General features: G+C 37.6%; 3 protein-coding genes across 4 annotated transcripts in view; 1 reads left to right on the top strand and 2 right to left on the bottom strand.

Moving 5' to 3' along the window:
• Positions 1-2519: 2519 nt before the first annotated feature.
• On the bottom strand, positions 2520-8169 carry lpar2a (lysophosphatidic acid receptor 2a). Its single transcript, XM_051886138.1, has 3 exons — positions 7937-8169; positions 6605-7506; positions 2520-2947 (listed from the first exon to the last, which is right to left on the bottom strand). The coding sequence occupies exons 2-3, from the start codon at positions 7341-7343 to the stop codon at positions 2613-2615; spliced, it is 1074 nt and encodes a 357-aa protein (XP_051742098.1). The 5' UTR covers positions 7344-7506; positions 7937-8169; the 3' UTR covers positions 2520-2612.
• A 1812-nt stretch (positions 8170-9981) lies between these two features.
• On the bottom strand, positions 9982-16017 carry LOC127508324 (epoxide hydrolase 4). Of its 2 annotated transcripts, XM_051886132.1 has the most exons (7): positions 15404-16008; positions 14908-14993; positions 12483-12640; positions 12267-12395; positions 12050-12153; positions 11268-11416; positions 9982-11173 (listed from the first exon to the last, which is right to left on the bottom strand). In XM_051886132.1, the coding sequence occupies exons 1-7, from the start codon at positions 15644-15646 to the stop codon at positions 10936-10938; spliced, it is 1107 nt and encodes a 368-aa protein (XP_051742092.1). In that variant the 5' UTR covers positions 15647-16008; the 3' UTR covers positions 9982-10935. The 2 variants fall into 2 exon arrangements, with proteins under 2 accessions (XP_051742092.1, XP_051742093.1); XM_051886133.1 differs by having other exon boundaries at positions 11019-11416; positions 15404-16017.
• Positions 16018-16837: 820 nt separating this feature from the next.
• The window catches only part of brd4 (bromodomain containing 4), a 64074-nt gene continuing 61843 nt past the window's right edge, over positions 16838-19068 (top strand). The window contains exon 1 of the mRNA XM_051886099.1: positions 16838-16984. The gene's annotated coding sequence lies outside the window, so the exon portion shown is untranslated. The remainder of the gene's footprint in view (positions 16985-19068) is intronic.

Here is a 19068-nt window from a genome sequence, read left to right as displayed (position 1 = left end):
CTTGAACTACGGGTGATTCATAGGGTCAAAAAGAGCCTGCTTTAACGTCGCTATTTTTTAAACTGTTAATGTGTTAAAATTCAACACAAGAGTGATTTTCTTCACACACAGTATGAGTTGCAGTCTGAACACGTCTTTCCGCACCCTTTTGATTGACAGGATATAATCGGCCCTGATCATCGGCAGTTTTTAAACAATCGGCCGCTGGCCGATAGAGATAATAATAGCTTTTATCGGCCGATACCGATTGTTAGCCGATACATCGGTGCATCTCTAACTGTATTCTCTCATTCACCGCTCTTCGGTTGTTAAGTCTGACGTCACGCGGCAGCGCTTCCGGGTCCAAACGCTGTATCTCATACCACAAGAAAACAACAAATGGTGCTAATATACACACACGATGTGGTGTAATACTACCATAAAATTATAATCATAACCTTTATCTCCATACCAAAATCCCAGATGGCCAGACAGTGATTCATCTTTTATAAATGTTAAAATATTAATGTCTGTGACGCTGTGAGCACGGAGACTGTTGTGTAGACTAAGTATTTTAAATGTTTAACTTTTTAAAATGTTAAATGTTTAATATGAATAAATAGCGCTCATAAACGGCCGTCGAGACAGCATTCTCAAGTGAAACGAGTCGAGGCTTGGACCCAGAAACGGCGTTCCTTACGTCACAACTTAACAAGCGGATAGAATTTTACCCAACTATGACGACTTCCGCTTCTGAGAAACCCGGAAATGTGAAAAGGGTCTAGTTTGTTTTACGAGTTGGTGCGTTTAAGTCATTTTAGTCGTAGCAAGAAGTAAACCTTCTCTGAATACTACCTAAAAATACAGCAAGGTTTTTAAAATCTACTTCTTGAAGATTAAGAACAACCAATGAGCATCAGGTGTTTGTTTTTTTTGTTACTTTATAAAGCCACTGTAAACTTTATCATATTGTTAGCCTATATTACAATGCTATTATATTTTGTTGTGAATAAAAACAAAAAAGCCTGACACTGCTAAATACCTGTAAGTATCATATTGTTCCGCCATGTTTCCCACTGACACACCCCCAACTCATCAACTCGGGGCTTAAAGAAAATCCCAAAGTTCCCACTCATATTTAAGGCTTTGTGGTGGCGTTCATGTGTGTTCAACTCGTAAATACGATCTTTCCGACATGACTTGAACACACCACAAGCCCGATTACTGTGGCTGCAACCAAAATCGCATACTTCCCTACTATATAGTAGGGGAAAAACAGTATGTGACAAATGTCTGAATTCTCAGTACTCATAAAAGTGTACACAAAAAGTACCTACTACTCCCAGCGAGATTATGAAGTGTGCATGCAATGGATACTTTACTATCCCATGAGGCTACAGGAGAGTATTTGTGAATGGCAGTGAAGAAACACAACTGACACTGGTAGGTCACGTGACAATACAACATGACTGATGTAGTATGTCCGGATTACATTCATAATATGTAGAACATACAATGGTTAAGTAAATTCAAATTCAAATGTAGTACCTACGCAATTTTATTACAAGGGCAAAAAACATTGTATGGACTTCCAATACTGTTGACATAGGCTGCATCTGAAATCGCATACTTTCCTACTACATAGTGGGTGAAAAACTGTATGTGACAAAAGAAGTATGTCCGAATTCACAGTACTCATAAAAAAGTAGGCAATACCTACCCGGATGACCAACTACTTCCAGTGAGATTCTGAAGCGTGCATGCGATGGACACTTTACTATCCCATGAGGCCACGGGAGGGGATTTGTAAATGGCAGTGATGCAACGCAACTGACGCTGTAGGTCACATGACAATGACAACATGGTGGATGTGGTACATCCAAATTACATTCACACTATTTAGAACACACTTTTTTTAGCCATCATGAAGTAAATACTTTTTCAAATTAAGAGTATGCGATTTCGGACGCAGCCATAGTTACCATAGATATAGTTGCTCATGAAGTCTCAGGAGCTATAAGCCGATTACGGTAAGTGCGTTACTTTACCATCACATTGTTGACCAATCACAGCAGACTGGGACGGCCAACCAATCAGAGCAGACTGGGGCTTTTCGGAAAGGCGTCTTTGAAGAGAGAGGTGCTGAAACAAAGCCTTTCGGGCAGAGGGGAAGCAAAGAGGTGCTGCAGGAATGTTTTTTGAACTTTAAATCATGTAAATGTATTCTATCAGACCTCAAAAATAAAATTATCAACTTGTTAATGAGCATAATATATGGGCACTTTAAAATGAGAATCTGATTTGTTAGAAAAAACAACAGCACCAAGATGTCAGTTTTAGACCTGGTATTGTTTCTGATGTGTCAGATCTCATTCCCAACCAAACAAAATGGTCCAAAAGGGCCTTTTTTTATGAATATTAATGCTTGTGCTTTGGGAGAAGAAAAACTTCCTGTGGGCAGCAGAGCAACTAACTGACACAAAAGACCCCTAATACGTCTATTGTCAGAGAGAGACAAAAACACATACCAAAACAAGCTATCAAAAATGAAGTATTATTTACTTTTTGTACAAGCTGTGATCATTTCACTAAGCAAATACAAAGTCATTTATTTACAAAGAGAACTTCTTTTTCTATGAAGACAATAGGCTTTGTGGAGAAACGGGCTCTAAACTGGTGGAGTTATAGCTGTTTTTCTCAGGGGGTGCCCCTGTTATCACAGACTCAAAGCGGATGCCAGTAGGCCCCTCATGCTGGCGCATTCTTCTCCAAGGGAAGCAGAGAATGCGTTTGTAGGTGTTCCTCATGTCCTTGTCCCGAAACGAGTAGATGATAGGGTTCACCAGAGAGTTACACTCAGCCAGAACCAGGCAGTACTTTTCATATTTAAGAACCTCACATTTACTGCAACTGAGCCCATCCAGTAAGAGAATCACTAGACCCGGCGTCCAACAGATCACAAAGGCGCCTGCAGAGAAATAAGATCACAAAAAAGAAAGTGTTGATGAGTGCAAAGGAACAGTGTGGTTTACAAATCAAAAACCACTGCAGCATGCAAAAGAAATGCATCAACTTGCGAAACACTTTATATAGTAAATGCTGAATCATACTGTGAGATATTAACATTTTGCTTATTTTTGTGGGCGATGAGATCAGCCAACATACAAGGGGCAATTTTCACATGCACAGACAAACCTGGGAGTGAGGTTAACACAGTTTTCAATACAGTTTCAGTTTAATAACTCAAATGTAATGTAAAAATTAACAGTAACACCTTGCAATAAGGTAAATTTGTTAATGCATTAGGTGTCACAAACTAACAATGACCAATATTTTTGCCAGCATTTAATTATTATTTATAAATACACAACCGTTCAAAAGTTTGGGGTCAGTTAGTCTCAGCCTCAGATGTGAAGTGTCAACCTCCCCCAGTTTCTCTTGAAGCCAATACGGAAGTGACTTAAACTGCAATTCATCGACTGGCCACTAGGGCTCCAAAAGAGAGCAGAATCTCATTGAGTCCCATATTAAAATGCCCAACTTTACAGTTTTACAACATAAACGCTGCTCAGGTTGCATAATTTTTTTGAAGAACGATGATGAAGAGCAGATCATTCAGAAGAAATTTGATGCAAACAATGGATAATATATCAATATTTCTTGGATTTTTTGTTTTTCATTGGACACTCATGAACATTTTACCCAAGTGCCACGGAGTGGATTCATCTCGCAATCGCTAGTTCATTATAAAGGTATGCAGTCCCGTTTTGATTTTGCGTGTTGTCATTTGCACACCCGACGCAAATTACAATTACTGGTGCTGGAGCATCTATATCGTTAAAAAGACACCGTAGATTGACAGTAAACCTTTAGATATAACGTGTTATCTTTATTAATATTTTAGATAGTATCTAAGATAGATAGAACGCTCTTTTGCCTGCTAACATGATCACGTCGTAGGTGGGTGTGGTTTCAGTAACCATGGCACCTCAGTTCCAACCACATCCCACCTCTTTGCCCATTTTCAGTTATCCGAGAGTGACGTGCTGCTAAGATGGCAGCGGCCTCATTTTCGCTTCAAAAATGCTCTTCAAAAATCTACGGTTGACGTCACGGACACTACGTCCATATTTTTTTGCAGTCTATGAAACTAACTGTGCGTTCACACCGCCGCCGGCGGGAGGGTCAAAATAAATGACAAGTTGTGGCAACCAATCAGAATCCTCTCAAGCGAGGACCTCTAAATTCTGATTGGTTGCCGCTGTTTACAGCTGTGACAACGAGCACTTATCAGGATCAACTAAATGCTGGATTTTCAAAAGAATGTGAAGTTCACAGCTCCATTGTGGCAGTAAACGTGCACAACGTTCTTGAATGAATAATTTATTAGATGCACGGTCTGTTATTGTAGGGACATCGACTTTACATTTTCACACCCCTAAACATGATGCAGACCAAAACAAACTGTGATTGGTTGCGTTACATGTCAGTCAAAGCTGCGATAGAGTCCAGACCTTCTGCCGTCAGTCTGAAGCTCTGGCTACAGGAGACTAGGGGTCAGTAAAATACTTTTATTCAGCAAAGATGCATTAAAGACGGTCAAAAGCGAAAGTAATGACTATTATAATGTTACAAAAGTAACATTTTGTTGTTGTTTTTTGCCACAGGAATAAATTGCATTTAAAAATATATTGAATTATATATATATATATATATATACACACATATTAGTATTGGGGAAATTACCTTAAAAAAGTAATGCAATATTACAATTTTACATTACTTCCTAAAAAAAAGTAACTAATTGTGTTAGTTACTTTTTATGGAAAGTAATGTTACGTTACTTTTGCGATACTTTTTCTCATCTGGGCTGTTTGTTTGTTTGTTTTTATAATAACAGAAAAAAAGTTCTATTTTTTGGTAAATGTAAAGACCCTTTCACAACAAAAGTGAAATAAATAAGCCTCAGGCTGAAGGAAATGCAAATTCATGCCTGTACAGTAGAGGGCGCAGCTCAAACAAACCTTTCAGCTGTTCTGCTATTTCTGGAACACACAGAAGAATAGGATGCAGGAGAAGTAATGCTGCCTTCACCTGCTCTCTGAATTATCGTAAATACGAGTTTCCTAAGTAAAAATTGCACATGAACGCCCTCCCATTTGGAAACTTGAATGCGATGAGCTCGTAATCACGACTTAAGAAGTGGGAATTATCAACTTTCCGATAGCACGTGAGGGCAGCATAAATGTATGCTCACATCTAGTCTAGAATAACCATTATGTTCACACAGCGCACACAACGCCTCTGCACTCTTGATTTCTCTCAACATGGGGACAGGAGAGCTGTCAGTCAATAAATGTGAAAACAGAGCAGATATTTTGTTGTAAACTTAAAAGTAATGCGTTCAGTGTGTACTAGTTACTTGAAAAAACTAATCTGATTACGTAACTTGCATTATTTGTAATGCGTTACCCCCAACACTCTGTGCGTGTGTGTAACTAACCACTAATTAGAAAAAAATAACTGTTAATTTATGCAAAATTGTTAAAAATGTATTAGTACATGTAGAAATTGACATTAACCAAGATTAATAAATGCTGTACAATTTCATTGTAAGTTTGATACCTAATGCATTAACTCATGTTAACAAATGAAAGGGTTAGTTCACCCAAAATTGAAAATTACTACATGTTTACTTACCCTCAAGCCATCCTAGTTGTATATGACTGTCTTCTTTCAGACAAACACAATCATGGCTGCATTTTTTCTGTCTTCAGAATTTGGGCTTCCATTCACAACCATTATAAACCTTGGAGGACTAAGGATATTTTTAAATATATCTCTGATTGTGTTTGTCTGAAAGATGATAGTCATTTACACCTAGGATGGCTTGGGGGTGAGTAAATCATGGAATAATTTTCATTTTTGGGTGAACTATCCCTTTAACTCTTATTGTATCAAAAGTAGTGACATATTTTCCTTACACTTTGAATACATATGTGCCTGTACACAGCTTAAGAAAAATATTTTCATATACAAAATGTTTATATTTTTATATTTATAGGTGATTAAAGTGTTTTTATACAAATAAAACAAATTATTAATAATAATTAAATAAATATGACCACATGATGTTTTACAACCTTATCTAATCTTTCCTTGTAATAAAAAGTTTAATTGAAGTAGTCAATCACTACTATAGTATAATGCATAAATTGCATTTGCTTTTATGGACATTTACTCACAATAGCACCATGTGCTCACTTTTGTTTTTTTCCCCACACCACTGCAGTTAAATCCACCAAAAGTTTAGAATCCGAAACCAGAAATCTTATCCCACAGCCTTAGGGTAACTTAAATAACTGATTCCTGTTTAAGGTGCAAAACAAGCAACTGCTTGACAAGCAAACCTGTGCCAAACCAGTTTGGTAAACTTGTTTTGGGGTTGACAGACTTGTTTTTTTTCCCCTAAAAACAAGATAACAGTACTTCTCTATATAGTTGGAGATACAAAAAAGGCATTTTCATTTCCAAAAAGGGCTAAATAAATGAGTTTTCAGAAGAGTTTCACTCAGACGAAGTAATCTCACAAACGTGAGAGTCTACATAAGAGTCAAGGTCTTACCCAGAATCATGGACATGGTCTTCATGAGGCTGATAACCGTCTGATTGTGCGAGGGCTGATCCGTGTGAGGGGACATTAGTCGACTCCGGTGGCGAACGTAGATGAAGATGTGCGTGTAGACGGCCACCATGATGAAAAAGGCCAGGAGGTTGAGGACGGCCCAGAACACTAGGAAGCTGCGGGAATACAGCGGCGCTACCGTGCAGCAGGTTTTCATGTCACAAACACAGTTCCAGCCCATGGTGGGCACCAGACCCATGACGACGGCCACCAACCAAATAAAAACTATCAGCATCACCACACGCCACTTGGTCATGGTGCTGTGCAGCTGCATGGTGAAGATTGTCTGATGGCGCTCCACTGCCACCGCCAGCAGGTTGACCACAGAGGCGGTCAGGCTCATATTGATCAAAGCTCCTCGGACGAACCACTGTTCCATACTCAAATGGATGGTCCATGGCCCTGTGTGGAACATGAGGTAGAGATACGACATGCCGGCGAAGAGGTCCGCAGCTGCCATGTTCCCAAGTAAGTAATAAATGGGAAAGTGGAAGTGTCGGTTGATGATTATGGCCGCTATGACCAACATATTCGCCAGGATAATGAGGACACAAATCGGGAACCCGAGACCAACCACCACATAGTCATGCGTGCGCCAGTCAGGGCTGATGTACTTGCCAGTCTTGTTGTAGAAGTACTGCACTGAATAGTTATAAGCCTCGCAGCTATTGAATAACATTATTATAGATGTTCATGTAAATATCTTGAGCTGTTCAGTTGTTGCCAGTTTTCTCTGATGTCGTAATCCTAATGATGCTATCAGCCACCATTTGAAATTACGCTTATCAAAATATGTCCCAATGTTGCTGCTTACAAGGTGTGTCTTTTATTGTTTTCCAACCCTAAAACACAGGAAGCATGAGGACAACAGCATTATTTGTCCATACAAGTCCAAGACAAGTGAATAAGTTAATCTTTAACAAGGATAAAGAGGAAACGATGCTAACTAGTCTTCATTAGACACATTAGTTTTTAATTTGCCTTGAAATAAACGCAAAGTAAAACGGAGGAATGACGTTTTGCCCCATTACAATCTCAGCTGCATAATTTATTACTTAACATATACGTTTTGAGAAGTAACCTTAACAGAACGAGAAATAAAACTAGTTGTGGTTAATGAAATGTTCAATGAAACCTGGACGCAACAAATGTAGTGCAGAGAAACACACGGAATTTATTAGCCCCGCAGTGTTACACCGTACAGTTTGGCTCGGTGGTCAACACAAAACAACAGCTACTTTCTTCTAAAATGACACTAGAAAACACACTTACCGTTGCCAGAGTTTCATAGGAAGCAAAGAAAACACACATAACAGCAGCTCAGACAGAGTTGGCCGTGTGTCGATGTTTCTTGGCACTTGGGAGCTCGCCGGAAACGCTCATCTGGCGGAGTTCGAGGAGAAATAAAAGCGTGAAGAGCAAAACGATCCGTCGAGATCCGATGATCCCACCTCCATGAAACCTGATTTGATGAAACCACTGCCCGAAGATCCAATGAACACGAGACTGTTTAAAACGTTTGATGACAGGTTTAGAAAGTGGATGTTTTAATTCGTTTCCCAGAATCTCTGGCACAGATTGTAATAGTATGGCAAGCCGTTTTATATTTATTCCTTAATCCAGAAGTGACTTCACCAGATTTCATGTTAGTAGATAGTACTTATTTAATTACAACTATTACAATAGTTATAGCGTCAGTATTAACGTTTTTGGTACTAATTAACTAGACAGTATATTACATATTATTAGACTCTTTTACCACTTTAATTAAATTATGAAGTAGACATTCTGACTTGTAAAAACAGCAATTAAGACGGGTAAAAAAAAAAATGTCACTAGCAACAACATGGAAAGATAGTCTCCTAATGAAAAGTTACTGGTACAAAACGGATTAAATACCAGCATCAATTTGAATATGTTGTCAAAAACGAATAGTTTTTTACAGATCCTCATTTCAATAGCAAAAATTCACAACTTGCTACCAGTAAAAACTAAATGTTACTTATATGTATTTGGATAGTGACTATTGAATAGATAGGATACTTTTCATCACTACTGGAGTAAGTCCTAATAACATTAAAATAGATGGTAGTTAGGAATAACCCTTATGGAAAATAACAATGGTTTTATTATAGTAGGGGAGACCGGGGGCAAATGTAACAGGGGGCAATTGTTACATCTCAAATTACCCCAATCAGAAACGAGACAGAACCATGAAACTCATTTTGCATGTGCTCTGTGGAGATCCCTCTCTGCATGCCAAAGGACAAGCTTCTAAATCATACTTGTTGAAGTTTTTCTCCAAAAAATAATTTTTGAGGTATAAAAGTAATTTTTTTCATCTACAGTATTTCCCTCATACTGTCTTAACCATTAATGTCTATGAAATTAAATCTGTCTTGTTTTGATGACCATTCTGTTGTCTAACATTTGATATCTTTGTCACGGGGTGGTACAGTCGGGGGCAGTTGTAACACTGCATTACAACTGCCCCAGACACCATCAAAATAGTGTCCAGCTTTGTAAGGACATCAAAATATATTGATAGATTACAATAATTTAAGAAAAGTGTTTTTGCCTCTCAATCTGGGGATCCATTTTACTGAGTAGGCCCTGTACACTATCTGTTCACAGCACGTCTAGGTTCAGACCAAGGAAAACAGCAAGGGGAGTTAATTAATTGTTCTGGATAATATGGATGTAATGGATATTGAGTAGTTTTAACTATATCCATATTCTCTGGAATTTATTGTGGTCATTGGTATTTATATGAAGGTATTACATGTGTTGTTACAATTGCCCCCGTATGCGGGGGCAAATGTAACATTTGACTTCCAATGTTTCAATCAATATTGTGACTCTAACAGTGCTTCTAAAAACATTTGGTGACTGTTAACAAGTAGAACACAGATACAAGTTACTGACATAAAAATTGTATCCAAATATTTCAAAAGGTTTTTGAGTAATGACGACATGACCAAAATTTGTTACAATTGCCCCCGGTCTCCCCCTACATGTGTAGTAAAGTTTTTTTTTTTGTTTGTTTGTTTTTTGGAAAATTGATTACGTTTGTATAACCACACTTTTTTTTTTAAAGATAAATACCATGGTTAAATTATGGTTCCTGTAACAAAAGCATGGTTAATTTCTGGTTACTGGTTTAACTAATAACGATGTTTTTTGTGTGGTTTTTTTATTTGGAGTAAAACTTTGGTTAATTTTTTGTAAGAGAAGTGGTATATAGCTTGCCATATGAGGTGAACACAAAACGAAAGTGGCAAAGAATTTGATTTAAAACTGGTAATTGTGGCTAGGACTTGTTAAAGAGTTCACAACAAAATTTATTTTCATTTAGAATTATTTTTTTTTTGTACACAAAACAATATAAAACAAACAGTCCTGCTCAGACTGTCTGGCTCCAAAATCATAATAAAACCATTGAGTATCATATAAGTACCATAAAACTATTACAAAACTATTACAAAATCTGTATGACCCATGCAGTATGTTCAATGTCTTCCAAAGCAATATTTTATGTGTGAAATAGACTTATATTAAATAAATGTTAGCCATGACAGACTGAAGGGGTCTCGAAAGAACGTTAACTGCATTGTATAACAAAGGTTTCTACTTTTAACTGTGACGTATCATAATAATAAGTTCAGTTTGCATCATCCTCAAGAATATGGGATTTTCTCTATGACAATTTGTTTATTGTTGTCACTAATGCTGGGATAATTCAACACATTGAGCAGTAAAAATGCCATCCAATATTCACAGGAATACAAAGCCAAAAAAAAAAAAAAAATGAAACAAACATATCAGGCATTTTGATGTAGTTATACAGAATTTTGTCACACTAAATTAAACAGATTGTAAGAAGTGACAGGCTACACATTTTTGATAATAATGTTGGTAATTAATATGATATGTTATTTGTCAAAGTGTTATGAACTGAAGATCTCATAAAAGCATTATCAAGGAACAAATATGTAAAAGCTGAACTTATAAACCTTTAGAACAAAACTTTGCATAGTTTCAAATATTTACTGAGATAACAAATTGTACAACATAAATGTTCTCCCTCACCTTTGTGAGACAGTGTACTGAACAGATCTTAATCCAATCAGGTTTTATTTTTGCTTGTTTTTAATTAACATAAGACAAATCAGACTAAAGGCAAGTAGTTATTTTTTCAGTGAAAATCCAAAACCTTGCTGGAGCCAGTATCTAAAAAAAAATCTTCATTACGCCAAATGAACCAGAGGCAATCAATGATTGTGTTTTATGATGTCTTCATCCAGAACAAAGTCCCATATGAGTTTGTTGACTATCTCAGGTTGATCCTGCTGAACCCAGTGGCTGCATTCGGGAATAGTGTGAATGACGACTGGACCTCTTACATAAGGCCTTGTCCCACCGGACATGCCCTCCACTAGTATATTGTCTGCCTCACCCCAAATTAACATGCAGGGCACACCAACATCCTGATGCTTGTACAGAGTGTTACTGTAGAAAGAGGGGTGCATAGAATAACCACTTTAAGTAATATACTGCAGTTTAAGCCCATGATGTAGAAAAGGAAGTGTGATGTGTTTTAAACCTGAGGAGAGAGCGAAAGTAGTTCAGAGGGGCTGTGAGTCCTCCGGGCTGGGACAGCCGGTACAGGTAACCCTCCAGCTGGGACTCAGTCAGTCTTCTGTCTTTGTTCTTGATGCCCAGATTCTTGCCACAAAATAGACTTCGAACCAGCTATGCACATGACCAGTGTTGGGGAAAGTTACTTTTAAAAGTAATGCATTTCAATAATGCGTTACTCCCTAAAATGTAACTAAATGCAGTTTTTTAGTAAATAGATAATAACAAATGAGATTTTGGTGATATTTTGACCACTCAAATAGGAAATGTCCCCAGTTTCCATTTCAGAAATCTGGTCACCTTATTCAAAAATAGTTATCTGCATGATGCCTGTTGCCTTTAGGGTCAGTGATGTTGAATTTAAATGACATGTAAAATAAAGACATGTTATGTTACATTGTAATGTAATGGTGTTTTCTGGAAGGGACTAAAGAACAAAGTATTTTTATCAGCTGAAAGGCAGAATACAAATGTTTTTATTAGGTTAGCTAGACATTAAATATCAGCTTCAGGTTGTGTTTTAATGTTGGTAACATGTCCCACATTGTCCCACACAAACTTAGTAATCGTACCACATTTGGTCACCCTAACTGTAGCTATATAACCGACAACAGGAAGTTACCCAGAACTGGTATTAGTATTTCCTGTTATAGTAAAAAAAAAAAGTGTAAAAACAAGTAGAAACTGTTAACCACACCAGTGTTAAACAGTGTTAAAGAGTTGAACGATAAAAGTGTTCTCGGCTACCTTGAAATCTTCAAGAGACAAAACTATTTCGGGCAGCAGTGGTAACTGAAAGAAACATGCATGTCCTGAGCGCAACAGCTGAGAGGGTCTTCTCAAAACGGCATCTGGGTTTTACAGAAATAAGTATAAATTTCAGTTCAGAATCAGAGCAGTGTTTAAAAACAGAAGTGAAATGATGACCTGTCTGGCAGGTCACAGAAGAAAAACTCACTCTTACCCAGCCATGAGGCAGGATGAGGGGCATTCATGACGATGAGAAGTTGCACCATGTCTGGCCGCTCCAGTGCAAAATGCCATGCCAGCATCCCACCCCAGTCATGGCCCACCAATATACAACTCGTGTGACCTGTAATTAAACAAATCTCATTCCAGTGCATTTATTGTCTAAGGCAGTCATTTCTCACACTGTGATATAGTCAGTAAGTAGGCCTACCCAATTCATCGATGGTGTCTCTGATGTCATATAAGAGTGTCTGCAGTGAGTATTCCTCCAGCTGGACGGGTGCATCTGAATCTCCACAGCCACGCAGATCTAGCGCCACCGTGTGGTAATGACGACTGAATTCATGTAATTGGTAACGCCAAGAGTACCTGCAGGTCATATTTTATTGTGTTTTGCTCTGAATTAAAAGTTTTGCTGATTCCCTATGTAAATTTAAAAGAAACAAAAAAGCAATTAAAACACCCCAGATATTAAATAAGATTATAAAGTTACCTGTGAACTACTTGAGTCAAAACGAAAGTAAAGCAATATTTTTTTCTTTGATTTTTTTTTGTCATTTATTTGATTTTATTTATTTAATGTATTATCTGTTTACTTTGTCAATACTCTATGTCCCTCGTACAAAGTCAATTGTTCTATTATAACCCAAATTCCGGAAATGTTGGGACATTTTTTAAATTTGAATAAAATGAAAACTAAAATACTTTCAAATCACATGAGCCAATATATTTTTCGCAATAGAACATAGATAACATGACAAATGTTTAAACGGAGAAATTTTACACTTTTATCCACTAAATGAGCTCATTTCAAATTTATTTGATGCCTGCTATAGGTCTCAAAATAGTTGGCACGGGGGCAACAAATGGCTGAAAAAGCAAGACATTTTGAAAAGATTCAGCTGGGAGAAAATTTAGCAACTAATTAAGTTAATTGATATCAGGTCTGTAACATGATTAGCTATAAAAGGGATGTCTTAGACAGGCAGAGTCTCTCAGAAGTAAAGATGGGCAGAGGCTCTGTGGAAGAGTGCGTAAAAAAGATTGTGGAAAACAATGTTCCTCAATGTCAAATTGCAAAGGCTTTGCAAATTTCATCATCTACAGTGTATAACATCATCAAAAGATTCAGAGAAACTGGAGAAATCTCTGTGCGTAAGGGACAAGGCCGAAGACCTTTATTAGATGCGTGTGGTTTTCAGGCCCTCAGACGACACTGCATCACTCATCGGCATGATTGTGTCAATGACATTACTAAATGGGCCCAGGAATACTTCCAGAAACCGCTGTCAGTAAACACAATCCGCCGTGCCATCTGCAGATGCCAACTAAAGCTCTACCATGCAAAAAGGAAGCCGTATGTGAACATGGTCCAGAAGCGCCGTCGTGTCCTGTGGGCCAAGGCTCATTTAAAATGGACTGTTTCAAAGTGGAAAAGTGTTCTATGGTCAGACGAGTCCAAATTTGACATTCTTGTTGGAAATCACGGATGCCGTGTCCTCCGGGCTAAAGAGGAGGGAGACCTTCCAGCATGTTATCAGGGTTCAGTTCAAAAGCCAGCATCTCTGATGGTATGGGGGTGCATAAGTGCATACGGTATAGGCAGCTTGCATGTTTTGGAAGGCACTATGAATGCTGAAAGGTATATAAAGGTTTTAGAGCAACATATGCTCCCCTCCAGATGACGTCTATTTCAGGGAAGGCCTTGTGTATTTCAGCAGGACAATGCAAACTACATAGTGCAGCTATTACAACAGCATGGCTTCGTCATAGAATTGGCCTGCCTGCAGTCCAGATCTTTCACCTATAGAGAAAAATACGTCAAAGACGACCACGAACTTTTCAGCAGCTGGAAACCTATATTAGGCAAGAATGGGACCAAATTCCAACACCAAAACTCTAGAAACTCATAACCTCGATGCCAGACATCTTCAAACTTTTTTGAAAAGAAGAGGAGATGCTACACCATGGTAAACATGCCCCCGTCCCAACTATTTTGAGACCTGTAGAAGGCATCAAATTTGAAATGAGCTCATTTTGTGCATAAAATTGTAAAATTTCTCAGTTTAAACATTTATGTTATCTATGTTCTATTGTGAATAAAATATTGGCTCGTGTGATTTGAAAGCCTTTTAGTTTTCATTTTATTCAAATTTAAAAAACGTCCCAACATTTCCGGAATTCGGATAGTAATTGTTAATTTTAACTTTCAGTATATGTTAATGGAATTGTTGTTACTTGAAAACTTAAATAAATAAATAAAATAAACCTGCAGGTCATATTGATACTAGAACATAGAATACATAGAAACTCTGACTTGCTTTATCATTTTTTTCTTCATATGAAGAGTTCAGATGCAAAAGCCTCTAAGTGCCATCTGAAATTTTCTTCTAAAATTTCTTCATCTGAACTCTTCATATGCTAAATGTGCTTTATAAATAAATATTGTTGTTGTTGATATTCATTAATATAAAATACAATATAATATTAATATAATAAAATAATAATGAGTAAAACTATCTGAAATGTCTATATATTTTAGCCTATAAGAAAACAGAAACACTTTATGAAACCGTTTACTGCAGAATATGCACAACTTAAAATAAGCAGAAAGAGAAAATGAAGGAGGAAGTCACCAGTTCTCTGGGAATCCATGAAGAAACAGCATTAGGGGCTTTCTGTGGTCTCCTTTAGTTACATAATGGAACCTCAAGCCTGAGCTCTAAAACATAAAGACCAAGAAAAAGAAGTCACAAAACACACATTATTGGTGTAGTAAAGAAAGAAAGAAAGAAAGAAAGACCTGGCCATTATTTTTAATAACCAGCAATCCTAGATCAATATCAGATCTCATGAAAGATTTACTATATACAAAATAAATTCCATTTGACATTGACTCTGCAAACTTCACGGGGCTACGTGTGATTCCATTAAAAACAAAGGAACGTGAAATAGAACGTGAACGCCGTGTTCTATTTTAAACACAGGTGGCGCAAGAACACAAGATATCATTATTTAGCCGTTCATTCACCTTTCGAACTCGAGAACATTATCGACCTAGTACAGATTACGTTGTTAAATGTTTTTAAAGTCATCAGATAAATTCATATTTTTCATGATAAATCCTCTCACCCTGCCCTTCAGATATGCATGGTGGCCAAGTGCAGGGTCTTGGAGGCAGTCTGGGGGTTTCTTTCGGATGGTCCATTGAAAAGTTCTGTATGGATCCCTAAATCCAGTCCAGGCAATTCGGATCAAAACCAAACAAGCAGTGATCCAAGCTGTTCCATACACAAGAATGTAATATACCAAAGAGAGAATCCATAAACTTAGCCGTGTTGGTAATAAAAGCAAGTGCATCAGAGAATTGCTCATGATTATAGTCGCCTAATTTTAATAAGCAGAGAGATATATCGAAACACAGTATCGGTGTAACAAATGTCCCTCGTCTTTGGTTCACCTTTTAAAATACACCCCATGTGACTGTGTGGAAACAACTGTCACCGAGCTATTTTTGTACCTCAAATAAATTAATTGTCTGGGAGCTTGGCTTAAAGTCGTCGTGAACCGGATGTTGCGAGCTACTTTACTAAAGTATTATGATAAAAAAAATGATAGTGCGTGCTATTTTCCGTGAATGTTCGTTTATAAAAAATATACTTAATATTATGTTACTTTTAAACTAAACAGCAAACATAATTCTTCCGTGGACTCTGACAGTGCAAACAATCCTAAACGAACTTTCCTTCGCTGAGTATCAAAAAAAGTATTTTTATTTGTTCTCTTTCTCTGGCTCATGGTGTTCACTTGTGATTAAGGTCTAAGACAGTACATTTTTCTTAATCCATTGTAGAAATTTACGGTATTTCTTGCTCCGTACATTCAATAAATGTACGTCTCTTTCTTCTGCTGAACACCAGAGACGATATTTTGAAGAATATGTTTAACCAAACAGTTGACTGTAGCCATTGACTTCCATAGTAGGAAAAAAAAAAATACTATGGTAGTCAATGGGGACCATCAAGTGTTTGGTTACCGACATTCTTCAAAATATCTTCATTTGTGTTCAGCAGAAGAAACAAATTCATACAGGTTTGGAACAACATGGGGGTGAGGAAACGATAACAGAATTTTCATTTTTGGGTGAACTAGCAGTTTTTCTAGTATTTGCTCAACTGTTCAGGTAACGTCAATGTTATTATGACCCATTTCAGGGGTGGCCAAAATTCAGTCAGAGCTGTAAAAATGAATCTTCATATTTAGAAATAAAGCTTCATAGGCCTATTTTCAATAGGTCAGCCCTCCTTCGCAACCTGGATAGATAGATAGATAGATAGATAGATAGATAGATAGATAGATAGAAAACAGTGCATGACTAAACAATTATAATATTTGAGACTTTGTGTCATGAAATGAATAATATATAGCTACTAAATATAAGGTATTTTTGAGCGGATGTGTTTCTATTTAAATATTTAATCACTCCACTTTTATTGTTCTGTTATTAGTGTTTAAATGACACCGATGAAATAGCAAACGGAAGAGAGCAGAGCAGAGCGGTTTTAAGTGATCTTTCACACGTGTGACAGCAGCGCTCGCTGTCCTCACGTCCTGTGCGTCCTCCGCGCGCATGACGTCACCGACGTCTCGAGCTGTTTGTTCTGGATTGTGGGAGAGAAAGAGCCCGCGCGCCCTCACAACAAAATAAAGAAGGTAAATAAACAAGCAGCCTTTACACTTATGCAAAGCGATTATTTCTTATTAACGGTCCCGGCATGTGCTGCGTCGTTTGGTGTAACGGTCAAGCGCGCTAATCAGCGCTGAAATGATTGTCTGCTGCGCGCGGTGAAAGCGGCCTGTGTGTCGCCGAGTGCTAACGCTAGCTGCTAGGAAAGACAACCTCGTTCATGATAACGGGTCAGTCTGGATATTATTTTGCTCTTGGGCTCGTTGCATTTGTGTTTTAGCGCTGGATTTCCTCATCTACATCGCGTGTGCGTCAAAGAAAGCGAGTAATGTAGGGCCCTGGGGTTGTTTATTAGCATTAGGCCGTTTGCTGTTCAGTGCTAGCACAGCATCGCATCCCTGCTCTGCGCAGCTTCGCAAAAAATCTCACGTTTCCCTGTGCGGGAATGCTTGTGGATTTGACGTAGAATTGTACGAGAATGCGCGTACAGTAACGCACGGTCAGATTAATTAACTCGGGTTCATGTGATCTACAGTCGTTTCAAGCGTCTGACATTGACAGATGTGTATTAATGTGGGCCGTGGTTCTTTCACGCTTTCGGTCTGGGGTGAGAGTGTGTGTTTTGATCGTGTACACACACACACACACACAGTGGATTACGTGCACGACGCCGGACGAGTCTGTGTCACACACCGCTAGCATTGATAGCGGGTCGGAGGAAATTTGTGGCTCGTTATCATGCTCTTAAGGCCTATTACAGTGCCCCGACCTTATTAAATTCCCCTAGTTAATGTTTTGACTCTACATGAACTCGTTAAATGGTAATATAGCGGCATGGCCTCGGTGTTTAGCGACTTTGCGTGTAAGGACTCATCCGAGCTGCCCGCTGTCGCCATTTTGTATTGCTTCTCCGAGTAACGGAGAAACGCACAACCCTTGTTTTTATGAAAATGTGAGAGAGTCAATAGTCATATTTGAATTTTATCTTTCCGTGGTTAGTAACATTGCTATTCATTACATAAAAGTGTATTTTGTTGAGAACTGTGTCAGTTTAGAGTAGCGTTGTCAGTAGCGTTATTAGCCTCGCGTCGCTTTCGGTTTGCTCTCAGTCTCAGATTTTCTCCGAAGAATCCTCAGATTTTGTTGCAGAAATATCAGATTTATCATTATGGAGCGGTTTAGATATTCGGAATATTAAATGCAGTCAGTAAACCCAGTTAGTTATACACTTAAACTTGTGGGAGGGACAAATCTTTGCGGTGTGTTATCAGACATCATAGCTCTGTGATTGACAGCTGATGAATGACTGACAAGTTTCCTTGCCTGATTTGCTTTTGGGAGTGATTATTTAATCAATTAGCAGTTTTGTTGTTGTTATTAAAGTGAACATAAAATTAAAATTGACTTTTTTATGGAATATTGCCGTGAACATTATTATTATTATTATTATTTTTAATTAAGTGCTCTGGTAATCTTTAATTGAAATAACTTGCAACTATATCTTCCTTCCAAGACGTGCTATCAGAGAAGCGCTAATAAAACTGTTTCAGTCACTGATTTTGGCCCGAAACCGAAAATAGCTGTTTTGGGCAAAAATTTTTGGTAGCCAAAATATCGGTGCATCTCTAGTTATTAGAGAATTAGTTTTTCTTTGGATATCACATGGCAGAAAGTTTATTTATTTTTGCCTTACCAAATTCTGACACAATTTTAAACAAAGTTATTTTTTATTTTTTTTTTTTGTAATTAAAAATAAGAAGGCAAATAAACAATAGGACAAGTATATAGATTAAATAAAGTGTGCATTGTTTTTCAGTTATGTTTAGTATTCAGGTACAAAATGCTACAGAATACTTGTATTTATTACATGTAATAAATAGTTATGTGAATACTACAACTTTGTGTTTATTTAACCATTCAGACGTGTGACAGGCTTTTTGCATTAGAGGTGGGCGATATGACAAATTTTACATCATGATGAGTAATGTTATTTCACGATAACAGTATATCACAGTATAGTTGTTTTTGCTTTAAATAAAGTTATGATATCAATTTTTGATAGTATTGAAATTTCATAAATCTAATCCCCAATTTCAATATCACAAAAAAG

Source organism: Ctenopharyngodon idella, chromosome 3 (genome assembly GCF_019924925.1).
Source record: "Ctenopharyngodon idella isolate HZGC_01 chromosome 3, HZGC01, whole genome shotgun sequence".
In the NCBI taxonomy this organism is placed as follows: domain Eukaryota; kingdom Metazoa; phylum Chordata; class Actinopteri; order Cypriniformes; family Xenocyprididae; genus Ctenopharyngodon; species Ctenopharyngodon idella.
Note: the sequence above shows the minus strand (reverse complement) of the source record. Positions and strands in the feature narration are given on the sequence as shown.